Genomic DNA, 24,057 nt, shown 5'->3' on the forward strand with positions numbered 1-24,057 from the left:
TTTGGCTTTTTTTCCTTCCCCTCTTCCATTTCTCCAGCCTAGGGATACTGAGACCAAGGGCAGGATTTTCATTGGGCCGTGGAGGTGGGATGGGAGGCGTGTGGGGGGTTAAAATCCCGAAATCTGGGGTCCCGACACCATCCCGCCCCCCAACCCGCCTCCATGCCAGTTTCAAAGGAGGTGGGTACCCGACCTGTGCTGGGACCCGCCTCCCCGAGGTGGGAAGGGGATTAGTGCCAATTAACTGCCTGTTAACAGGCAGTTAACAGGCAGTTTTTAGCCTAATCCCTATTTTTAATGTTGAAGTGTGGGATTCCCGACGGCTCCAAACCACGCCAAGTTAGAGGAGGCGGACCGTCGGGATGAAGAGCTTGGAGGGGTCGAGATGTCCGGTGTTCAGGTGAGTGATGGGTGCATGAGTGCAACGGTAAGTGTGTTTGGTGTGTGTAAAGTGTTTAAAGAAGTTTTACTTACCTTTACAGCCTTCCTTCCTTCAGGTCTCGGGAGTCCCTCATCTCACCGGCACAGAAAGCAGAATGGCTACGATCTGTCAAAAATTGCAGCATTCAGCTTTCTGTTCCGGGGAGATCTCTAAATCATCCCGAGAGGAAGGAATTAACTTGGAGTACAGATTGTCAGTGTTTGACAGCTTCAAACAGCTGTGAAACGCTGATATTTCATCTGTCAAAAGGTCTTGACATATGAAATTTCAATCTGTGACGTCACCTGTTGCCGGGTGGCCCTTAATTGGCCTGCTGAGCCCGCTGGGCGGGCCCAACAAGGTCAATCAAATCAAAATCGCGTGGATTGGCTAGAACTCGATGGAGGCGGGACTACAACCCCGAAAGTTGTAGTCCCGCCTCCTACCCGACTCCTCAATGAAAATCCAGCCCCAACTGTGGAGCACCATTTGAAATCACGTCCCTTATTCCAGTCTAGGGACTAACCACGAGGACGCACTGCTCTGCATGGCTCAGTGCCTGCACCATTGAGTCATCAGGCAGCTCTTATGCAAATTAGCAGTCCTATTGACGCAAGATTAATAAAGATAAATGCAGTGGAATCTGTGTTTTCTTTCCAAGAAATACAGTGGCTATAAAAACTTTCAGCACTCTAATCACTTGAGAAAAGAAATGGAACTCGAGAAGACTTCAGATGAGGTCTAAAAATAGCCCAATTCAAATGCAAGTACAATACGGTGAAATCCTGCAGCTCACTAACTGGACATGCTGAAAGAAAGGACAGGCATACAAAATAAGCAACAATTACGGCAGAAGATGTCTAGCAAATGAAGTTATTGTTGCTGGTGTGCAAACATACATCTAACTGCAAAGTACATGTGCAATGATGGGTGTTTACTTCCCATCGGGTCCACAGGCTATATCAACCGAGTTGACAATAATATGAAAGATATTAACAGACGTTGATCATTTCTTTAAATTAGGTTTCAGGTTAAACAGATGGGGTAGAGAATTCACAATACGATAGATTGAACGTTATCTATGGAAGGAGTGGACTCGATGGGCAAAATGGCCATCGCTTATTCCTACTATCTCGTCATTATTCTTATGTAAGATGACAGGCTCAAAAGGAGCATACATACATTTACAGAGAAGGTTTATGCCCCATTTATATTCCAGAACCAGTTTTAATCAAACTATTTCTGCAATATGCTCCCCCTGCTCAGAAAGCTACACCATTTATTGTTCAGATAGATTTCACGGTAACTGAATGATTTCATAGAATGTTACAGCAGAGAAGGAGGTCATTCGGCCCATCATGCTGGCTCTTTGAAGGAGCTATCCAATTAGACCCATTTCCTTGCTCTTTCCCCATAGTCCCAATTCCCAATCGCAGCTTTCAATTTGTGGGCACTCAGACCCTGATATTTACGGGGAGGGAGTGGAGGGAAACCAGCGAAGCTGGGGTGAGAGGTCCTGCCGAATTCAACAGCAGGACCTCATTATAATTCTTTTCTTCCCTTTCCCACCCGGCAGCTGACCAGATTAACAGGCTGGCCGGGAAAACCAGCGGCAGGAGGCTGCAGTAGGGAATCCTAGGGGATGGTCCCCGGTAACTGGATCGCGGAGCAGGCTGCAGATTGGGGCGGGGGGGGGGGGGCTCAATGTTAAGAGTAGGTCTGTACAGATCAGCAACGTAAAACCAGACTACTTCCCATATGGATAGGCCAAGTATTCAGACCACCTGTGACTGGAAAAATAAGCAGGGACTTGTGGAGCTCGAGGTAGCCATTTACATTTGCCGGCAGTGGCACCGTCCCTCCAGTGATACAGGGAAAAGCCTCTTGAGGTATTGGTACCATTCCATTTGCATTACAGCATTGCCTTCAAAGTCAGGGCTAATGTGAATAGCAGGACTGTTATATAAAGGGTAAACAAGATCTCTCAATGCGTTTCGTTCAAGGGCTTATAATGGACTACTTTAGCAGGTTACTGTAAGAACATAAGAAACAGGGGCAGGAGTAGGCCATATGGCCCATCGAGCCTGCTCAGCCATTCAATAAGATCATGGCTGAACTTCTATATCACTCCACTTTCCCGCTAAATACAAGGGATTGTTAATGGATGGTTCCACCTGTAAGAGGATGGAAAGCTGTGACGACCACTGAATTTACTCTAATGGAGCTATGCTTGATCCTTCAAGCAAACAAGGGTTGCAAGCAGAGTGTTGGAACGCTACTATATTATTAACAGCTGTGAAGGGATTTTTCTGACAATACAACACTTAGTTTCTTCCACTTGTCAATGCATCTCTTTTAAAGTGGAAAATATTCTGGATGCCAAACTACTGAAAGCAGAGGTTCTTCACTTAACAGTCAGCTCGTTTCAAGAGCTGAACCATCTGTGAAAGCCTGTGAGTTCGACGTTGAAAGAATGATGAGCTTCACGTCAAAAGACATCTCGTTATAGCAAATTTAGCCTTCATAAGTGGAGGCAATTTTACTCTCATTACCCAGAAATCCTCAATAATCTTCATTTCCAAAGGCATAAGAGGATTAATTAAGATTGTAAAATTGGGCTGAAGGTTCTAAAAGCTGGGCCTATACTTTCTTGCTCAGTCCAGGCAAGAATTAACAACAACAACTTGTATTTTTGTAGCACCTTTAACGTAGTAAAATGTCCCAAGGCGCTTCACAGGCGCGTTGTAAAATAAAATTTGACACCGAGCCACATAAGGAGATATTAGGGCAGGTGACCAAAAGCTTGGTCAAAGAGGTAGATTTTAAGGAGCGTCTTAAAGGAGGAAAGAGAGGCCGAGAGGTTTAGGGAGGGAATTCCAGAGTTTAGGGCCTAGGCAGCTGAAGGCACGGCCACCAATGGTGGAGCGATTGAAATCGGGGATGCTCAATACCGCACTGGTTGGGAAATGTTCATAGTACAGAAAAATACAGAGATTAAATAACACTTTAGAACTTAGTCTCTCTGATATTAAATCAAAGCTTCTGCTAACTCGATTAGTCTAAAACAGGAGAATGTGCAATAGATAAATTATGTCAAGCACCTTAAACAAAGAGAGACTTTTAGCTTTTCTGGCTAATGAAATTTCCTTTTTGCCTTGCTAAAGCGGTAAAATGTAGAAGCTACCTAGTATATCTGAGACAAAGGGGGCGATTTTCTCACTGAAGGCGAGTTTAAGTTTGGGTGGGTTTCAAACCCGCCTCCACTGATAGTTTTCAAAAATTTGCGATTTTCCCATGATTGGCCCTTGATTTCAGAGGTGTGAGATGCCCTTGGACAATTAGTGTTTCGGGAATGAAACTCGCCTCTGTTGACATCACTTTTCCAGTCTGATTTTATGGTTTCTTGCTGCCTTGGCTCATTCCACAGCATTTCTGCCCATGCTGCACCACCTGCAACATATTCTGAGAAACCACTATGTCCAATTCCAAGCCAAGGGACCCCCCGAGGCTCTCGGATGAGGCGCTGCAAATGTTGTTTGAGGGGGTGACAGCTAGCATGGCGCTCCACTCATCTGGGAGGAAGAGGCCTGCCAAAGAAACCAAGGCTGTGTGGGTACAGCTGGCAAGGGATATAACCTCCAGATGTGTGTGCAGATTGGGAGAATGTTTATGTGTATTGATGAAATGCCATCCCTGTTGGAAATCAGGGGTATTCAATATTCAGGAAGGACAGGCAAAAAGGAAAAGGAGGTGGGGTAGCATTCCTGGTTAAAGAGATTAACACAATAGTAAGGAAGGATATTAGCTCTGATGATGTGGAATCTGTATGGGTAGAGCTGAGAAATACCAAGGGGCAGAAAACATTAGTGGGAGTGGTATACAGATCCCCAAACAGTAATGCTGAGGTTGGGGATGGCATTAAATGGGAAATTAGAGACGTGTGCAATAAGGGCACAGCAGTTATCATGGGTGACTTCAATCTACATATAGATTGGACTAACCAAATTACTAACAATACTGTGGAGGAGGAATTCCTAGAGAGTATACGAGATGGTTTCCTGGACCAATATGTCAAGGAACCAACTAGAGATCAGGCCATCTTAGACTGGATATTTTGTAATGAGAAAGAATTAGCAATCTTGTTGTGCGAGGCCCCTTGGGGAGGAGCAATCATAATATGATAGAATTTTTCATTAAGATGGAGAGTGAAGTAGTTGACTCAGAGACTAGGGTCCTGAAACTATGATGGTATGAGGCGCGAGTTGGCTAGGATTGATTGGGGAACGTTACTTAAAGGGTTGACGGTGGATATGCAATGGCAAACATTTAAAGATCGCATGGATGAACTACAGAATTTGTTCCTCCCTGTCTGACATAAAAAGAAAACAAAAAAGGTGGCTCAACAGTGGCTAACAAGGGAAATTAGGGATAGCATAAGATCCTAGGAGAGGACATATAAATTGGCCAGAAAAAGCAGCAAACCTGAGGATTGGGAGCAGTTTAGGATTCAGCAAAAGAGGACAAAGGGGTTAATTAAGAGGGGGAAAATAGAGTATGAGAGTAAGCTGACTGTAAAAGCTTCTATAGATATGTGAAGAGAAAAAGGTTGGTGAAGTCAAGCGTAGGTCCCTTGCAGTCAGAATCAGGGAAATTTATAATGGGGAACAAAGAAATGGCAAACCAATTAAATACATACTTTGGTTCTGTCTTCACAAAAGAGGACACAAATAACCTCCCAGAGATGTCGGGGAACATAGGGTCTAATGAGAGGGAGGAATTGAATGAAATGAGTATTTGTAGGGAAATGGTGTTAGGGAAATTGATGGGATTGAAGGCCGATAAATCCCGAGGGCCTGATAATCTACATCCTAGGGTACTTAAGGAAGTGGCCCTAGAAATAGTAGATGCATTGCTGGTCATCTTCCAAAATTCCATAGACTCTGGAACAGTTCCCATGGGTTGGAGGGTAGCTAATGTAACCCCACTATTTAAAAAATGTGGTAGAGAGAAAACGGGGAATTATAGACCGGTAAGCCTGACATCGGTAGTGGGGAAAATGCTAGAGTCCATTATAAAAGATGTAATAGCAGAGCACTTGGAAAACAGTGACAGGATCGGACAAAATCAACATGGATTTACAAAAGGTAAATCATGCTTGACTAATCTACTGGAATTTTTTGAGGATGTAACTGGTAGGATAGATAAGGGAGAACCAGTGGATGTGGTGTATTTGGACTTTCAGAAGGCTTTCGATAAGGTCCCGTATAAGAGATTAGCGTGCAAAGTTAAAGCACATGGGATTGGGGGTAAGGTACTGACTTGGATAGAGAACTGGTTGGCAGACAGGAAATAAAGAGTTGGAATAAACGGGTCTTTTTCCGAGTGGCAGGCAGTGACTAGTGGGGTACCGCAGGGATCGGTGCTAGGACCCCAACTATTCACAATATATATTAATGAGCTAGATGAGGGAACTAGATGTAATATCTCCAAGTTTGCAGACGACACAAAGCTGGGTGGGCGTGTGTGCTGTGAGGAGGATGCAGAGAAACTCACGTATGATTTGGACAGGTTGGGTGATTGGGCAGATGCATGGCAGATGCAGTATAATGTGGATAAATGCGAGGTTATCCACTTTGGTGGCAAAAAGAGGAAGGCAGATTATTATCTGAATGGCAATAGATTGAGAGAAGGGGAAGTGCAACGAGACCTGGGTGTCCTTGTCCACCAGTCGCTGAAGGTAAGCATGCAGGTGCAGCAGGCGGTTAAGAAGGCAAATGGTATGTTGGCCTTCATAGCGAGAGGATTCGAGTACAGGAGCAAGGATGTCTTGCTGCAGTTGTACAGGGTCTTGGTGAGACCACACCTTGAGTATTGTATGCAGTTTTGGTCGCCTTATCTGAGGAAGGATGTTCTTGCCATGGAGGGAGTGCAGCGAAGATTCACCAGACTGATGCTGGGATGGCAGGAATGACCTATGGGTCAATTAGGCTTATATTCGCTAGAGTTTAGAAGAATGAGAGGGGATCTCATTGAAACTTATAAAATTCTAACAGGGCTAGACAGACTAGATGCAGGAAGGATGTTCCCGATGGCGGGGAAATCCAGAACCAGGGGTCACAGTCTAAAGATAAGGGGTAAGCCATTTAGGACAGAGATGAGGAGGAATTTCTTCACCCAGAGAGTGGTGAACCTGTGGAATTCTCTACCACAAAAGGCAGTTGAGGCCAATTCATTAAATATATTCAAGATGGAGTTAGATATATTTCTTGAGGCTAAAGGGATCAAGGGATATGGAGAGAAGGCAGGGGCAGGGTACTGAATTTGGATGATCAGCCATGATCTCATTAAATGGCGGAGCAGGCTCGCGGGGCCTAATGGCCTACTCCTATCTTCTATGTTTCTATGAAAGCATGAAAATGATTTGAAGCCAAAATGTTAGCGTTATGGCATCTGTTCTTTCGTCTTAGGCAGCTCCACATTGCGGGCACCGCCACACTTGCGTTGTCAGGTTGGTGGCCTGAGTGAAAGGAGGTCAGAGTCATGTCCATTGTCAATGATGGAGCCAAGGACATGTGCCAACTTGGGCAACCTATGCAAATCTGGCCATGATAAGTTCATCCCTTGCATCCTGGGCAGCCATGTGCTTGCGTGCTGCCACTGGTTGATACACCGACGCTCTGACCTCCTCCTGCTCATCCTCATCTGAGGTCCATGCAGAAAGAAAACGAATGGTTCCCATGCTGCTTGCAGATGCCTCCTTTGGGGAAGTGTTCACTGCAAGCGGGGAGAGGGTCTTCCAAGGAGGTCCCACAGTTGATAGATTCAAGCTGCAACACCTCCGACTTCGGAAGGCCTTCTAAAAGTGCTCAGAGACCTATTAAAGCAAAGATCTGGCACCTACAAGTAATCCTTGCTGCAGTAAACGATGTCTTGTTGGACCTGCAGCTGTGAGGAGGCCACCCACGAGTCAACCCACCGGGTTTACCTGGCGTGGTTTAGGAGGTGCGTGGAGCACACCGAAATGCTCGAAAAATCACGAGGGCCTCTCAAAATAGGCTTATTTAACGAGCATTTAATGATCAGAAGTATCGCTGTGGCCAGCTGGAGGCGGGACTGTTCCCCAACCTCCAAAACCGGCACCGGCAAAATCCCGCGGAGGCGGGTTCCAAACCCGCCCTCATTGATTCTGATTTTCCCGCCTCCTCCGACGTCAGAAAATCGCCCCAAAAAAAACAATTCCTGTGAAACACCCTTCTTTCCCTACTTTGATGCTGAATAAAGTTCCTTATATTCTGCCCCAATTTGTACATATCCTCCTACACCAATCAAACATCGCAAGTCTTCCAGTGAGAATTTGTAACAAATCCGTAGTAATTTTGAGTTGCGGGCCTGAACCACGGAGCACTGAGATAAGACTGCCCTAAAATTACATCACCAAAGAGCCAAAAAAAAAAAATCAGCAAATCAGAAAAATGAGAAGTTTGCCCAAACAGTGTGGAGTGGATTCAAACTCTGGTCCCAAAATGTGCAAACTAAACAGCCCCTTCTTGGTTTAAATTTGACAACAGCAGATCAGATATACTGAAATCTCCCTCCTGCTGCTGGTTAGCTGAGAAGCAGGAACGCAACGCATCATCAGTCATACAAAAAAATGACGACTATATTCAACGCACAGTAGTGAGGAGCAACTGAGATTACGTACAAGTATACAGATTTATAAGTTACAGATCTGTAACAGGTCCAACTACCTGACAATCCACATGAATACAGGCACGCACATCATTAACTGCCACTGCTATATACAGATGAGTGATGAAATGCAACCAAGAGTTTAAATCCTAGTGTAATTAATACCATGGCTTTACTAATGCAATGAGCTGCTTATCTCAGCTGGGAAGTCGCCGATCACTGCACCAAGGCAAAATGTTTAGCCGATAGCAAGGTGTAATAAAATATTCTTTAGAAATTTCTTCAGAAGTGTCGGGGTGGGGCGCGGAAATCACCTCATAGCTGTCACTGTAGTGACATTCCAACACTGCTTGGAACCCTTGTTGGATTGGAGGATCAAGCATAGCTCCATTTGAGCGCATTCAGTGGCCGCGCACCCTTACAGGTGGAACTAACCATTAACAAATATGGGTTGTACCTCAGGTTAGGAGCCACTTCCTCTCTCCCGATGCCCATAGAATGGCAGTGACATAAGCCATGGAAATGTGTACAGTCAGAGTGTTCAAACCGGAATCTATAAAAAGTGTAGGGGGTTGGAAAAGTTATCTTAAGGCCAAAACTGAAGTTTGGAGACAAATACTTGTTTATGGAAAGAAGAATGAGCTTGCATGTATACAGTACCACACTGTAGGCTCACGACAAAGATTAGGGCATGTTGAGTCAGGGGACAAAGAGCTGAATGGATAGAAATTGGCTAAAAAATACAAAGCAGAGAGTAGGGCTAAAGGGTAGTTATTCAGATTGGAGGAAGGTCCTTTAAAATTTTGCATGGGTTGGACAGGGTAAATGAGGAATGTTTCCTCTTGTGGGAGAATCCAAAACTGTAGCCCATAAATACAAGACAGTTACTAATAAATCTAACAGGGAAAGAAGGAGAATTGTCTTTACTCAGAGTGGTTAGAATGTGGAGCTCGCTACCACAGGAAGTGGTTGAGGCAAATAGCTTAGATACTTTCCAAAGAAAACTAGACGAGTACATGAGAGAAAAGGGAATAGAAAGATATGCTGAAAGGCTGGGATGCGGTAGATGGAATGGGAGGAGACTTGTGTAGCGTCTGAACACCAGCACAGATTACTTGGGCCGAATGGCCTGTTTCTGTGTTCTATGTACATACAGCATACGCCTGATAATGCAAAGGTTATTTGTTGCGCTAAAAGATATGAACTATCCAGTTATTTTAATCATGCAACATAAATAGTGTAGCAAGTCAGAATTTAGTGCTAAAATGGAATTCAGATAATTTGAATGAATTGGCTCTGAATGAAGAGTGGGCTCTAGCACCTTGCATTGTCTGGGCTTCCCAAATGGCATAACAGCCAATTCATTACTTCTTTTTTGAAGTATAGTCACTGCTGTTATGTAGAGAGACCTGGCACAGCGAGGTTCCACGAACAACCAATGAAGAAATGACCAGTCAGCCAGTTTTTTGGTGGTGTTGGTTCAGGGATAAATGTGGACAACAACACTGGTAGAACTCCCCTGCTCCTCTTCAAATAACGTCAAGGGAACGTTTACATTTACTTGAACATGCAGACAGGACCTTGGTTTTAACATCTCATCTGAAAGACATCACCTCAGACATTGCGGCACTCTCTCAGTGTCAGTCTAGATTATCTGTTCAAGTGCTAGAGTGAGGCTTAAACCTATGATTTTCAGACTCAGAGACAGGAGAGCTTTCAACTGAGCCATGCTGATAGCTTATTCTACATTTTACTGCAAGATGTCACCATTCAGAGAATATGGTGCAGTGTTGGAATATGACATAGCTAATCATTTACAAGTTCCCCACCCGCAACCAATTACTATATTTTAGCACAATTCCTAAGAAAACTGAATGGCAGAACAGGCTCGAGCAGCTCCTGTTCATCTGAATAAAGGTTACAATTTAGTGAAGGGCTACTTTATGAGCTTATTCCTGCACAGAAGAGACAAAATTACCATATAGGGACTTGACCTAACAAAAGAATATTTTAAAGAGCATGCTGAAGAACACACAATATAGTTCCACTGTTCATGAGGTCTCCATGAATAATATGTATTAATTAGAGGTCAGACATCATAATCTAACGGCAGGGCGTCAAACTCATTTTAGATGGTGGGCCCAATCTGACATCCTGGCACTTGGGAGTGAGCTACATTCAGTAAAAGTTATTTGGACACACTGGGGTACAAATTGGAACGCATTTCGCTGCAATTCTCCGACTAGTTTTTCCAGTTCTACAGTGGCCCAACCAGTGGTCCTTAAAGGGGCCACTGAAGAAATGGTACGGAAAGTTGTTTTTTTTTTTACTTCTGGGAGCAGGAGCGTTCCTTCCTTCCAGATCCACAGCACTAATATGGGCCGCTGCAAGCATTTTCCGCCGCCCCTCCTCTCAGGACTTATCGGCGATACAACAGGGCCAAATTTGATCCATGATGTCAGACAGGCGGTGGCAGCTCGCCTCTATTATCGAAATGAGGCCCAATTTCGGATGAGACTTGGGGCTGTGCTTCTGGCTTTTTCACCCATTATTTCTGCGGGTTTTAGCACGCCGTTCTTCGGTATTTCTCCCTCAGGAATTGGTTTCGATGAGACAGCTATTTCCTGGGCAATCACATCTAAGAGCAGCGTCACTTACAGGTCGAGCATTAGCAAGCACTGATTGCAGCTTTTTAAACGACGGAGCTAATTCAGAAAATTTATCTTTAACTTTTTTGTCTGCGTATCACATTTCTCACCATGGTTTGCTTCATGGTGCCTTTGAATGTTATATTCTTTCGCCACAGCTACCTCTGTTGCTTACATAGAATCATAGAATGGTTACAGCACAGAAGGAAGCCATTCGGCCCGTCGAGCCCGTGCCGGCTCTCTGCAAGGGCACCTCAGCTAGTCCCACTCCCCCTGACCTTTCTCCGTAGCCCTGCAATTTTTCCTTCAGGTACTTATCCAATTCCCTTTTGACATCAAACACGTGGGCTTTCCATTCATGTCCACAAAGAAATGCAAAATTAATTGCATAATTCACGTGAATGTTCTGGTAGTTTACTCAAACAGGAACAGGAGTAGGCCATTCAGCCCCTCGAGCCTGTTCCACCATTAAATGTGATCACAGATGATCTGCATCTTAACTCCATCCACCTGCCTTGGCTGCATATCCTTTTATACCCTTGTCTAACAAAAATCTATCACGCTCAATTTAAAATAATGAATTAGCGAGCTTTTTATGGGAGAGAGTTCCACGCTTCTACCACCCTTTGCATGAAGAAGGGTTTCCTAATTTCTCTGCTGAATGGTCTGGCTCTGATTTTTTAGGTTATGTCCCCTTGTCCAAGACAAGTTTCACTCTATCTACCCCATCAATTCCGTTCAAATTCCTAAAACCCTCAATCAAATCGCCTTCTATATTCCGGGGAATACAAGCCTAGTTTATGTAATCTCTCCTCATAATCTAACCCCTGGAGTCCTGGTATCATTCTGGTGAATCTGCACCGCACTCCTTCCAAGGCCAATATATATTTTTTTATTCATTCATGGGATGTGGGCATCGCTGACGAGGCCAGCATTTATTGCCCATCCCTAATTGCCCGAGAAGGTGCAGTGCCCAGAACTGTCCACAGTACTCCAGATGTGGTCTAACCAGGGCTTTGTACAGCTGGAGCAAAACTTCCTCCCCTTTATATTCCAGCCCTCCTGTTATAAAGGCCAACATTCCACTAGCCTTTTTAATTATTTTTTTTGTACCAGACTATTATAATTTAGTGATCTGTGTACATGGACCCCATAATCTCTTTGGATCATGGACCTCTAAATCTCTTTAGACTTCCAATGGTCCTTGCTTTTCACCATTTAAATAATACTCGGATCTACCCAAAATGGATGACCTCACACTTACTTGCGCTGAGATCCACCTGCCACTGTTTCGACCACTCACAATCTATCAATGTCTCTTTGTAATTTTATGCTCCAGTCTACACTTCTTACTATACCAGCAACCTTTGTATCATTGGCAAACTGTTGTCATCATCTACGTTATTGATAAATGGTGCCGCATGTGTTCTGGGTTACAAACTGCAGAGTTTAAGAGGGGTTATACAAGAGTGACAGCAAAGACTACTAGCACAGCTTTAAAAACAGCTGTAACAAAAGCACTGAAGCTGGTAGTAATTGTTTTTTTCTAGTGAATCCGTAGCATGGGTTCGGCTGAGGCACAATATCTACTTTATTTTTAAATTAAATCATTAAATTGTTAGATTTATACTGACCATCGGTAAAGTAAATGGTGCAAATAAACACATAAAATGGATTTAAGCATGAACACATCTGCCTCCTCAAGATTGGATTGGAATCATTAAAGGCACAGCCACAGGACATTCTCCACCTCCAATCCCATCCTTTAGCTGTCAGACCCTATACCACGGGTCATTAAGCCATCATAATTGTGTAAGTGTAACAAAATCACTGATAAATCAGCATTTTTCTTTCAAACTACAGAGTGCAACTCCAGCATTCTCTATATTAATTATTTGTTGTGGCTTCTGCTTCCATCTGTCTCTCTCTTGGATTCTGTTTCTAAGAGTGGGCTTATTAGGCTGCTCGTTACTTTAGCTCAGCCTGTTCTGGATGGTCTTACTTTACAAACTCACCTTCTCCTTTTCTTACTCCTCCAACAGCGAACAAAAAAAAAGGGAACCGGCTGCGAGTGCGGTGTGTCGCCACTCCGATTCGCTATACGTTATCTTGCATTCACTGCTCCACCATTGGCGGCCGTGCCTTCAACTGCCAAGGCCCTGAGCTCTGGAATTCCCTTCCTTATCCTCTCCGCCGCTCTCTCCTCCTTTAAGACACTTCTTAAAACCTCTCTGGCCAAGCTTTTGGTCACCTGCCCCAGTATCTCCTTATGTGGCTGGGTGTTCGATTTTGTTTGATAACGCTCCTGTGAAGCACCGTGGAACGTTTTACTACGTTAAAGGCGCTATATAAATGCAAGTTGTTGTTGTACGGTGGGATCCAGATTTTGATCACTTACTTACTCCATAAATTTACACCAGGGCCTAACCTAGAACCAAGGCTAATTTGACTTTTTAAGCAGGCTATGCAGGATTGAAGTACCCAAGAGATTTTAAAAAATCCATTCACATTACATTTTTGGAAAAGATATTCAATCAATCTTGGCAGCGTTCCAAACATTTAAAAATCAAAATACGAGGAGCAGAAAGATTCTCTTCAAACAAAAATAATCCCCGCCACCAGGACAACCGGTCTACCCCCCACAAATCTCATCAGGTTGATCTTGCTGTTGATTGAAGCTCGGGCTGGAAACTCTGCGAGGTCCTGAGTGAGGAGGCAACAATTGAGAAGGAATGTCAGGCCCGGGGCTGTTTGTGGGGTTTGTTAGAACATCAGGAATAGGAGGAGTCGGCCATACGGCCCCTCCGCCATTCAATTAGATCATGGCTGAACTTCTACCTCAGCTCCACTTTCCAGCCCTCTCCCTATATCCTTCGATTCCCTAAGTGCCCAAAAATCTATCGATCTCTGTCTTGAATATACTCAATGGCTGAGCCTCCACCGCCCTCTGGGGTAGAGAATTCCAAAGATTCACAACCCTCAGTGAAGAAATGTCTCCTCATCTCAGTCCTAAATGGCTGACCCCTTATTCTGAGAATATGCCCTCTAGTTCGAGACTCTCTAGCCAGGGGAAACAGCCTCTATGGGCTGGATTTTGATACTAGAGGCATGTAGGAGGCGGGACTACAACTTCTGCCAGTTTTCAAGAGCTTTTGACAGATGAAATATCAGCGTTTGACAGCTCTTTGAAGCTGTCAAACACTGACAATCTGTACACAAAGTTAATTCTTTCCTCTCAAGCTGATTTAGAGATCTCTCCAGAACAGAAAGCTGAATGCTGCAACTTTTGACAGCTCGCAGCCATTCTGCTTTCTGTGCCGGTGAGATGAGGGACTCCTGAGACCTGAAAGAAGGAAGGCTGTAAAGGTAAGTAAAGGTAATTAAAACTTATTTAAACACTTTACACGCACCAAACACACTTACCTCTGCACTCATGCACCCATCACTCACCTGAACACCGGACATCTCGAACCCTTCAGCCGGACGCTAACTTGGTGTGGTTTGGAGCCGTCGGAATCGCACACTTCAGGAATAAAAATAGGGATTAGGCTAAAAACTGCCTGTTAACTACCTGTTAACAGGCAGTTAATTGGCACTAATCCCCTTCCCGCCTCGGGGAGGCGGGTCCCAGCACAGGTCGGGTATCCGCCTCCTTTGAAACTGGCATGGAGGCGGGATGGGTTCGTGCCCCCCGATTTTGAGATTTTAAACCCCCACACGCCTCCAATCCCGCCTCCACGGCCCAATGAAAATCCTGCCCTAAGTATCTACCCTGTCAAGCCCTCGAAGAACTTTATACGTTTCAATGAGATCACCTCTCATTCTTCTAAACTCCAGAGAATATAGGTATATGCTACTCAATCTATCCTCACAGAACAGCCTGCTCATCCCAGGAATCAATCAAGTGAACCTTCGTCGCACCCCCTCTAAGGCGAGGAGACCAAAACTGTGTACACTACTCCATGTGTGGTCTCTATATAATTGCAGCAAGTCGCCATTACTGTTATACTCCAACCCACTTGCATTAAAGGCTAACACTGTTGCCTCAAGAGTGGATCCGAGAGATCAGGGCTGCGGATTTGCCCCGCGCAGTCCCTCTCCTGGCATGAGCTGCAACGGTTGCAGTTTGTGATGTAAAATCAAGGCGGGGGGGGGGGGAGGGGCGGTGGTGGTGCGGTGCCCCACGCACAACCACTAGCGATCCAGCACCAAAAGTGCCGCCGTGATAGACAGGACTCGATCCCGCAGCACCCCACCCAGCTAACCTTGGCCTCCAAGCTCCAGCCTCCGCTCACCCGCAGTGTGAAACACAGAGTGCCACACAGCTTCGCAGTCGCCGTGTTTTGACTGAGCTGCCATTTCCCAGTGTGTAGCCAAGACATCAGGACCAACACGCGCGCCGATGACTCACGCACCAGGGCGGCTCGCAGAGGATTCCTGTCACGCTACAAAGGCGCAGCACAATGCAGCTCACCACGGACCGGATAAAACTGTTCCGTGGGCCTTATGTTTGACACCCCTGATCTAGTAAGAAGTTACTCTGGTCTAAGTTTAATTAGCTTCTCTCCAATTGTGATCAAACTTTATTTCCATTGAGGGTTAAAATCCCAACAAAACAACACGAGTTAGCTCTCTTTGATACCAATACAGTTGTTCAGCTTTGTCCAGTTTTGATGTTCAAATCGACATGCTGTTTAACCATAATTTCTGGATAATCTACAAAATACCAAGATTAGGAGCATAGATCATACAACATACATTGTAATGCTTTATAGAAAGTTACACATAGAATCATAGAAAGTTACAGCACGGAAGGAGGCCATTTCGGCCCATCGTGTCCGCGCCGGACAACAAAGAGCTATCCAGCCTAATCCCACTTCCCAGCTCTTGGTCCGTAGCCCTGCAGGTTGCAGCATCCCAAGTGCACATCCAAGTACTTTTTAAATGTGGTTAGGGTTCCTGCCTCTACAACCCTTTCAGGCAGTGAGTTCCAGACCCCCACAACCCTCTGGGTGAAGAAATTTCCCCTCAAATCTCCTCGAAACATTCCACCAATTATTTTAAATCTGTGCCCCCTGGTTTTTGACCCCTCTGCTAAGGGAAATAGGTCCTTTCTATCCACTTTATCTAGGCCCCTCATAATTTTATACACCTCAATAAGGTCTCCCCTCAGCCTCCTCTGTTCCAAGGAAACCAGACCCAGCCTATCCTCATAGCTAAGATTCTCTGCTCCGGCAACACCCTTGTAAATCTCCTCTGTACCCTCTCTAGTGCAATCACATCTTTCCTGTAATGTGGTGACCAGAACTGCACGCAGTACTCTAGCTGAGGCCTAACTAGTGTTTCATACAGTTGAAGCATAACCCAGTACTGTATATTCAAATTAAAAGCAGAACAGCTTATTCATGAAACATACAGCACTTCGTTCAAATCCCACTGACATTATGTAGGTCGATCTTTTTTAAAACTAAAAGAAAATTTACTTGCCTTTCTATTAATTTAAAAAAAAGTTTAAACAGCGAGTACCAATTATCAAGGGAACCGTGTTGGAGGGTTTGGCAAGTCAGACAGCGCAAGTGAAGCGGAACTAAAAAGGTAAAGTCATTAACTTGGGCGCTACGGCAATCATGCAACTTCAGCCAAGCATGTTACATTAGCTCCTTCATACCATCAGGCTCATTAAGTGCTCCCAGTCAACTCATCAAATGCAGTCTAACAAACACAAGGGCTGAGCTAAGCAAGAGAATGTTAAGGAATTCATAGCAACAGGAGGAGGCCATTCAGCCCCTCGAGCCTGTTCATGGCTGCTCTGCATCTTAACTCCATCTACTCATGTGATTTTATTTTTAACAGAAGGATCCTGAGGGGCACTTCTGGCACAGTGAGCTAGCAGCAGGTTTGACTACAGCCCCAACAACATCTTGTCAGGAGACCCAGTGGGAAAGTTAGTTCAGAGCGCCTCTCAAACCACTTCCCATTGGTCAAGTCACAAGGATATGGAAGTCAGGAAAAAAAAACACACTGATGCAGTAAAGGATGCTACAGTTACCCAGATATTGAAAATCACAAACTCTAGCCTGCTTAATCAGTACTCTGTGAAGTAAAACATGCAATGGTAACATTTGTAGAGTGTTGTAATATAAAAGCCACAGTTTCAGGCAGAAGATCCTCGGTCCATCTAGCACACCGATCCACAGTATTCCCATGGAGAATTTCTAATAACATAGGAATTGCTAGATGGAAAAAGGCCAAGGTCAGTCCACCTAGTTCGGCTTCAGCCATTCTGTTAGTCGCATGATGTAACGCTAATGGAGTTGTTGACGAATCATGGCAATCAATCTCTCTCAATTGGTCTGCGATAGACCCAAACACGAGGCGAGGAAAACCCCCAGTGGAGGAGAGTTTTGGGAACCATGGGGGGAAAATTGGGCGGCGCCCATTTTGGGACGCAAACGTTGCCAGGGTGCTAATTTTAGCGCCCTGAAGTAGTTAGCGCTCCTCCGCCGTAAATTCAGTAGTAGCGCCCCAAGCGGGAGGTGGGGCGCTCCTGGAAAGCGCGCCACCGCCTGCTTGGGGCGCTACCGCTGAATTTCATGGCACTATGCGCAGCAGCAACGCGTCACTGCAGGCCTCCCTCCCCTGATTAAAGGGGGAGGGGGGGGCTAGCGATGTACGCACCGGGGCCCTGCTGGACCACCGGGGAGCGGGGTGCCGTGAAAACAGCCCAGCACTCAAGAGGAGAGCCGGGCTGAGCAATCGTGGCCAGCACCCCGAAAAAAAGTGAAAGGGGGCAGGTGCTGGCAGTCGACCAAAATTAAAATGGCAGCCCGACACCTGCCCTTTAAGTAGTGGCGCCACCGCAGCAAAAACGCCCGTCTGCGGCCAGGGCACAAGCGGGGCGCCACCGGCTACTGCCACCGCCAACCTCCCGCTGAATTTTGCAGGAGGCGTTAGCAGCGCCGTGCCTGGGCGCTAGGGGATTTGCGCCCCCCGGGGTGCTAACGAGAGGCGCAAACCAACCCAATTTTTCCACCCCATTAGGTCCAAAGTCACCTGTTCCTCCCAAGCATTCTACACGGTCATGTCTCAAATTACTCTTATACTGTACAACCCTGAATCTCATTTGTTGACAAGAACCTGTCTAATTGCTTTTTGAAACCCATTAAGGTCTCTTGTCCCTCCATCCGTGCCGGTAATCTGTTACGCACTCTGAACACCCTTTTAGTAAGAAGATCCTGCTGCATTTCCTACTTTCCTTTTGCGTGCTTCAATACTGTACAGGGCACAAAAGCTTAGATGGATCCATCTCTTATAATGGGACGATTTTATTAGATTCATTGCGAGGCTTTAACAGCTTGTGTCCAATTGTGATTCAACTGATGCATCTACTTACCTACAAAACTCTGTTTTTTACTCTCCCAAAGCGGGGCTGCTCGAACGCCATTTGCCACCAAAGCAAAGAAGGCCTTCTTCACCTGAAGAAATAAAAAGGTTGTTAAAAACTGCAGAGAGGGCCATCAAGCACACAACTTGGCTTAGTTGGCACAAGTCCTCTTCTATTGCAGTTGCCCAATATTAACCCAAGCAGCCTGTGCTGTACCTAAAGATTACAAGAGGAGAAATAAAATGCAGCTGAAAGGAAAACTAATTTTCAAGCACAAATGAAATGAAGGTGCAATAGCAGCATAGATAGGAGGCAAAACCATATGGGATATCACAACAACCACCAAGAGGTGTTCTTATGGAACAGACGTATGCCGTTTCCCCACTCAGAATGCTGACCAGCCTAGAGACCATGGTGAAAATGGACGAGACCGTAGTTACAAGGGGAAAGAATAATGTTTGAATGTCATACAACCCAAAGATCCTGCATTAAAAGGAAGTGTCAAAAACATAGAAACATAGAAGATAAGAGCAGGAGTAGGCCATTCGGCCCCTCGAGCCTGTACCGCCATTTAATGAGATCATGGCTGATCATCCAAACTCAGTACCCTGTCCCTGCCTTCTCCCCATATCCCTTGATCCCTTTAGCCTTAAGAAACATATCTAACTCCTTCTTGAATATATTTAATGAATTGGCCTCAACTGCCTGCTGTGGTAGAGAATTCCACAGGTTCACCACTCTCTGGGTGAAGAAATTCCTCCTCATCACAGAATCACAGAAACCCCACAATGCAGATAGAGGCCATTTCGGCCCATCGAGCCTGCACCGACACATATCCCACCCGATCCCCGTAACCCCTACACCAACACATATCCCACCCTATCCCCGTAACCCCACGTATTTAATCCCCCTAACACTAAGGGTCAATTTATCATAGCCAATCAACCTAACCTGCACATCTTTGGACTGTGGGAGGAAACCGGAGCACCCGGAGAAAACCCACGCAAACACGGGGAGAATGTGCAAACTCCACACAGACAGTCACCCGAGGCCAGATTTGAACCCGGGTCTCTGGCGCTGTGAGGCAACAGTGCTAACCACTATGCCACCGTGCTGCCCTGCTCATCTCTGTCCTAAATGGCTTGCCCCTTATCCTTAGACTGTGACCCCTGGTTCTGGACTCCCCCGCCATCGGGAACATCCTTCCTGCAACTAGTCTGTCTAGTCCTGTTAGAATTTTATAAGTTTCAATGAGATCCCCTCTCATTCTTCTAAACTCTAGCGAATACAAGCCCAATCGACCCAATCTCTCCTCAGACGTCATTCCTGCCATCCCAGGTATCAGTCTGGTGAATCTTTGCTGCACTCCCTCCCTGGCAAGAATATCCTTCCTCAGATAAGGCGACCAAAACTGCACACAATACTCCAGATGTGGTCTCACCAAGGCCCTGTACAACTGCAGCAAGACATCCTTGCTCCTGTACTCGAATCCTCTCGCTATGAAGGCCAACATACCATTTGCCTTCTTAACCGCCTGCTGCACCTGCATGCTTACCTTCAGCGACTGGTGCTCAAGGACACCCAGGTCTCGTTGCACTTCCCCTTCTCCCAATCTATTGCCATTCAGATAATAATCTGCCTTCCTGTTTTTGCCACCAAAGTGGATAACCTCGCATTTATCCACATTATACTGCATCTGCCATAGATCTGCCCAATCACCCAACCTGTCCAAATCATACTGGAGTTTCTCTGCATCCTCCTCACAGCACACACGCCCACCCAGCTTTGTGTCGTCTGCAAACTTGGAGATATTACATCTGGTTCCCTTGTCTAGATCATTAATATATATTGTGAATAACTGGGGTCCTAGCACCGATCCCTGCGTTACCCCACTAGTCACTGCCTGCCACTCGGAAAAAGACCCGTTTATTCCAACTCTTTGCTTCCTGTCTGCCAACCAGTTCTCTATCCAAGACAGTACCTTACCCCCAATCCCATGTGCTTTAACTTTGCACGCTAGTCTCTTATGCGGGACCTTATCGAAAGCCTTCTGAAAGTCCAAATACACCACATCCACTGGTTCACCCTTATCTATTCTACCAGTTACATCCTCAAAAAATTCCAGAAGATTAGTCAAGCACGATTTACCTTTTTGATCAGCAATAATCACAGATTAAGCATTTTAGAATATTACTGAATTCCACATCCACTGGGTGCCCGCCTTGGCCCATTGGGACTTCGCTCAGTCGGACTTTCCCCTCAGGGTCAGAAGGTCACGAATTCAAGCCCCACCCCAGTGGCTGGAGCCCCTAAACCGAGGCGGACATTCCAGAGCGGCACCGAGGGAGTGCCACACGGCCGGAGATGCCGTCTTTCAGTTGAGATGTTAAACCAAGGCCCCGCCTTCCCTCTCCAGAGCGCATAAAAGATTCCACGGCATTATTCTAAGAGCAGTAGGGAAGTTCTGCCGGCTTCCTGGGAAATAGTTACCCCTCAACCAACATCACTTAAACAAAAAAAATTCCAGGTTATTTATCTCACTGCTGTTTGTGGGACCTTGTTGGGGGCAAATTGGTTACCATATTTCCCGATATTACAACAGTGACTACATGTCAAAGGTATTTAACTGGCTGCAAAGCACTTTGGGACATCCTGCGGTCATTACAGGCGCTATAGAAATGCAAGTTTATTCTTCCTTCAACTAACCACTTCTCAACTCTAGTTCAAACTTGTACTAAATTTAGTATTTGCTGATGATTTATTCCGACTTTGAGATGTTACGCCTACCAGACAATTTATGAGGGGGAAGGCATCCCTCGGGGATCCCCCTTGTGAGCCAAAGTGAATACTGTGCCTTTTGAATATATCCTCACCTGCGCATCGCCAACCTCCCGAGGGCGGACTGAAAGCACAGCGACATGAATCATCAAGCTGCTTTATTTTTAATTTAAAGACAGTAGGTGAATGTACAGAGTAACAATCAAAAGAAAGCCCACTCACTTTACTCAATCTTACCTATCCTCCAAAAGTGAGGAGAAAAACATTATAAATCACACTCCCTGTCCCATTTGTGAGCTAACTTACATAGAATTTGACGTAAGAAAACTACTAGGCACTTGGTCTAAGCGTTAAACAAAGCTTTAATCAACTGTTTTACATGGAGGTCTTGTTGTGTCTTTCACTAGTTCCTGTTAAGAATGTCCTGCGCAAGCTGGGCCCGTGCCGGAGTATTGATACTCGCCCTGGACAGCGCCACCTGTAGGCCGCTCAGTATTATTTCATAAGTCTTTCTTTCGTGAATGACTGATTTATGTCAGAATTACAGCACAGAAACAGGCCATTCGACCCAACTGGTCTATGCCAGTGTTTCTGCTCCAAGGAGCCTCCTCCCACCTTCATCTCACCCTGTCAGCATACCCTTCTATTCCTTTCTCCCTCATTTACTTATCTAGCTTCTCCTTAAATGCATCTATGCTATTTGCCTCAACTCCTCCTTGTTCCATATTCTAACCACTCTCTGGGTAAAGAAGTTTCTCCTGAATTCCTTACTGGATTTATTAGTGATGATGTTATATCGTTGACCCCTAGTTTTGGTCTCCCCCTACAGCTAACCCCTTCATAATTTCTATCAGGTCACCTCTCAGCCTTCTCTTTTCTAGAGAAAAGAGCCCCAGCCTATTCAATCTTTTCTGATAATTATAACCTCTCAGTGCTGGTATCATACTTGTAAATCTTTTTTTGCACCTTCTCCAGTGCCTCTATATCCTTTTTACTTGTTATTTGGCATTGCCTTTCTTTCTAAACAGCTTCTGACTGAAAGAAAAACTAACCTCCTGCATTTTAGCTTCCAGCTCGAAGCCCCAGGCCTACACCTCAAAATGTCTGGTTTACAACCTGCCTGCCAAGTGTCCCTTTGTCTCTTCTTCTGTGTTCCAACCAAGGGAAGGGCTGCAACAATGCTTTCCTTCCCAGTCAGTTATTCATCGGTAGGGCTGTCAATAAAACAGCTCCCACTCCTGTACCCTTGGGGGTGTGTGGGTTTAATTGCACTTCTATAGCACCTTTCACGTCCTCAGGACATCCCAAAGCCAATTATTGCAAGTACTTTTGAAGTGTAATCACTGTTGTAATGTAGGAAACGCGGCAACCAAATTACGCACAGCAAGCTCCCACAAAAGAGCAATACTATACTGAACAGATAATCTGTTTTAGTGATGTAGTTGGAGGGTTAAATATTGGCCAGGAAACTGGGGAGGACTCCCTTGCTATTCTTTGAAATAGCGCCATGGGATCTTTTACGTCCATCTGAGGGGGCAGACGGAGCCTCGGTTTAACGTCTCATTCGAAAGACGGCACCCCCGACAGTGCAGCACTCCCTCAGTACTACACTGGAGCATCAGCCTAGACTTTGTGCTCAAGTCTTTTGAACCCACAACCTCTGACTCAGAAGTGAAAGTGCTACCTACCACCGAGCCACGACTAACTAAATCTAGCTCCTGCTGTTTACAAAATAATGGGAGCCATCCTGGCTATTGGACCCGTGGTGAGACTCAGAAGTTTGAAATGGGACTGAAATAAGGTATGACATTCCACAAACTGGCTCATCTGGCTTTAATGCACCTTCGATGCCTTCAGCTATTTACAGTATTTTAAACCTGCGTGAATTACATAGAAACATAGAAGATAGGAGCAGGAGTAGGCCATTCGGCCCCTCGAGCCTGCTCCGCCATTCAATGCAATCATGGCTGATCATCCAAATTCAGTACCCTGTCCCTGCTTTCTCCCCATATCCCTTGATCCCCTTAGCCTTAAGAAATATATTCACTTTGATTCAAAACACAACGGTTAAAACATGACCTAATCCCCAAATCCTCCCTGTGAAGAAAGAAATGACCAAAAATCCCAACAAGGGTAAACATTAACCCGTAAAGCACGATATCATTGCTCTGTTCAATGGTTTTCCCCAAATCATTGATTCACCTCCCCCCGCCCCATTCTGAAAGCACTAAATTTTGCTGGGGTATAGTTCCATGTGCGGTAACTCTCCAAAGCAGAGGGTAATTCTTTGCCAAAGTGGTGCAGGCCCAGACAGCGAAAGGCATTAAAACTAAGCTCCACCTTGCGCTCGCCCACTGCCCATACTGTACCCTTCCAGCAGGGGCAGGAGGAATTCAAAGTTACTTTTCTTCCTCTTTATACATCCAGGATCAGCCTTTATTGCTCGTCTCTGAACCCTCTCCAATGCATGTATCTTTTGTTCTGTGGAGACCAGAATTAAATTTGAATATAGGTGGTCAGGGGATGAGCTAATTGAGGTGTTAAAGATGATTAAAGGAGTTGGTAGTTTCTCTCTATCTACCCTATCTCCTCTGGTGGGGGCGGGGGGGGGGGGGGGGGGCGGGGGGGAGTCCAGCACAAGGGGGCATAACCTTAAGATTAGAGCTCGGCCGTTGAAGGGTGTTTTCAGGAAGCACTTCTTCACACAAAGGGTGGTGGAAATCTGGAACTCTCCCCCCCAAAAAGCTGTTGAGACTGGGGCGGGGGTCAACTGAAAATGTCAAAACTGAGACTGATAGATTTTTGTCAGGCACGGGTATTAAGGGTTACAGAACCAAGGCGAGTAGATTGAGCTAAGATACAGATCAGCCATGATCTAATTGAATGGCGGAACAGGCTCGAGGGGCTGAATGGCCTACGCCCGTTCCGATGAAAACCCAGTTTATGCATGCGGCCTGTCCATTCACAGACTTCAGAGAGGCTCAGACATAACCGGGACATAACTGAAATTCAACAAGCCAAAGCTCTTCCCAAGTGGCTAGAGGGCTGCCAGCTACCATGACCCAATCCACTGGAGGCTGTGTAAACTATTTCCTCGTGAAATGCCCAATAACATGGAAGATGCCAATATGAACATG

At 45.6% G+C, this 24,057-nt stretch overlaps 1 protein-coding gene across 6 annotated transcripts in view; it reads right to left on the minus strand.

Moving 5' to 3' along the window:
* LOC147116981 (5'-AMP-activated protein kinase subunit gamma-2-like) overlaps positions 1 to 24,057 on the minus strand; it is a 564,967-nt gene that overhangs the window by 90,459 nt on the left and 450,451 nt on the right. For all 6 annotated transcript variants that reach the window (XM_085987492.1, XM_085987491.1, XM_085987493.1 and 3 more), the window contains one exon: positions 18,152 to 18,233. In XM_085987492.1, the coding sequence (XP_085843618.1) occupies positions 18,152 to 18,233 (82 nt within the window). The remainder of the gene's footprint in view (positions 1 to 18,151; positions 18,234 to 24,057) is intronic.

This window comes from Somniosus microcephalus, chromosome 5, assembly GCF_052327205.1.
Source record: "Somniosus microcephalus isolate GS21.2 chromosome 5, FLI_Smic_1.0, whole genome shotgun sequence".
NCBI lineage: Eukaryota > Metazoa > Chordata > Chondrichthyes > Squaliformes > Somniosidae > Somniosus > Somniosus microcephalus.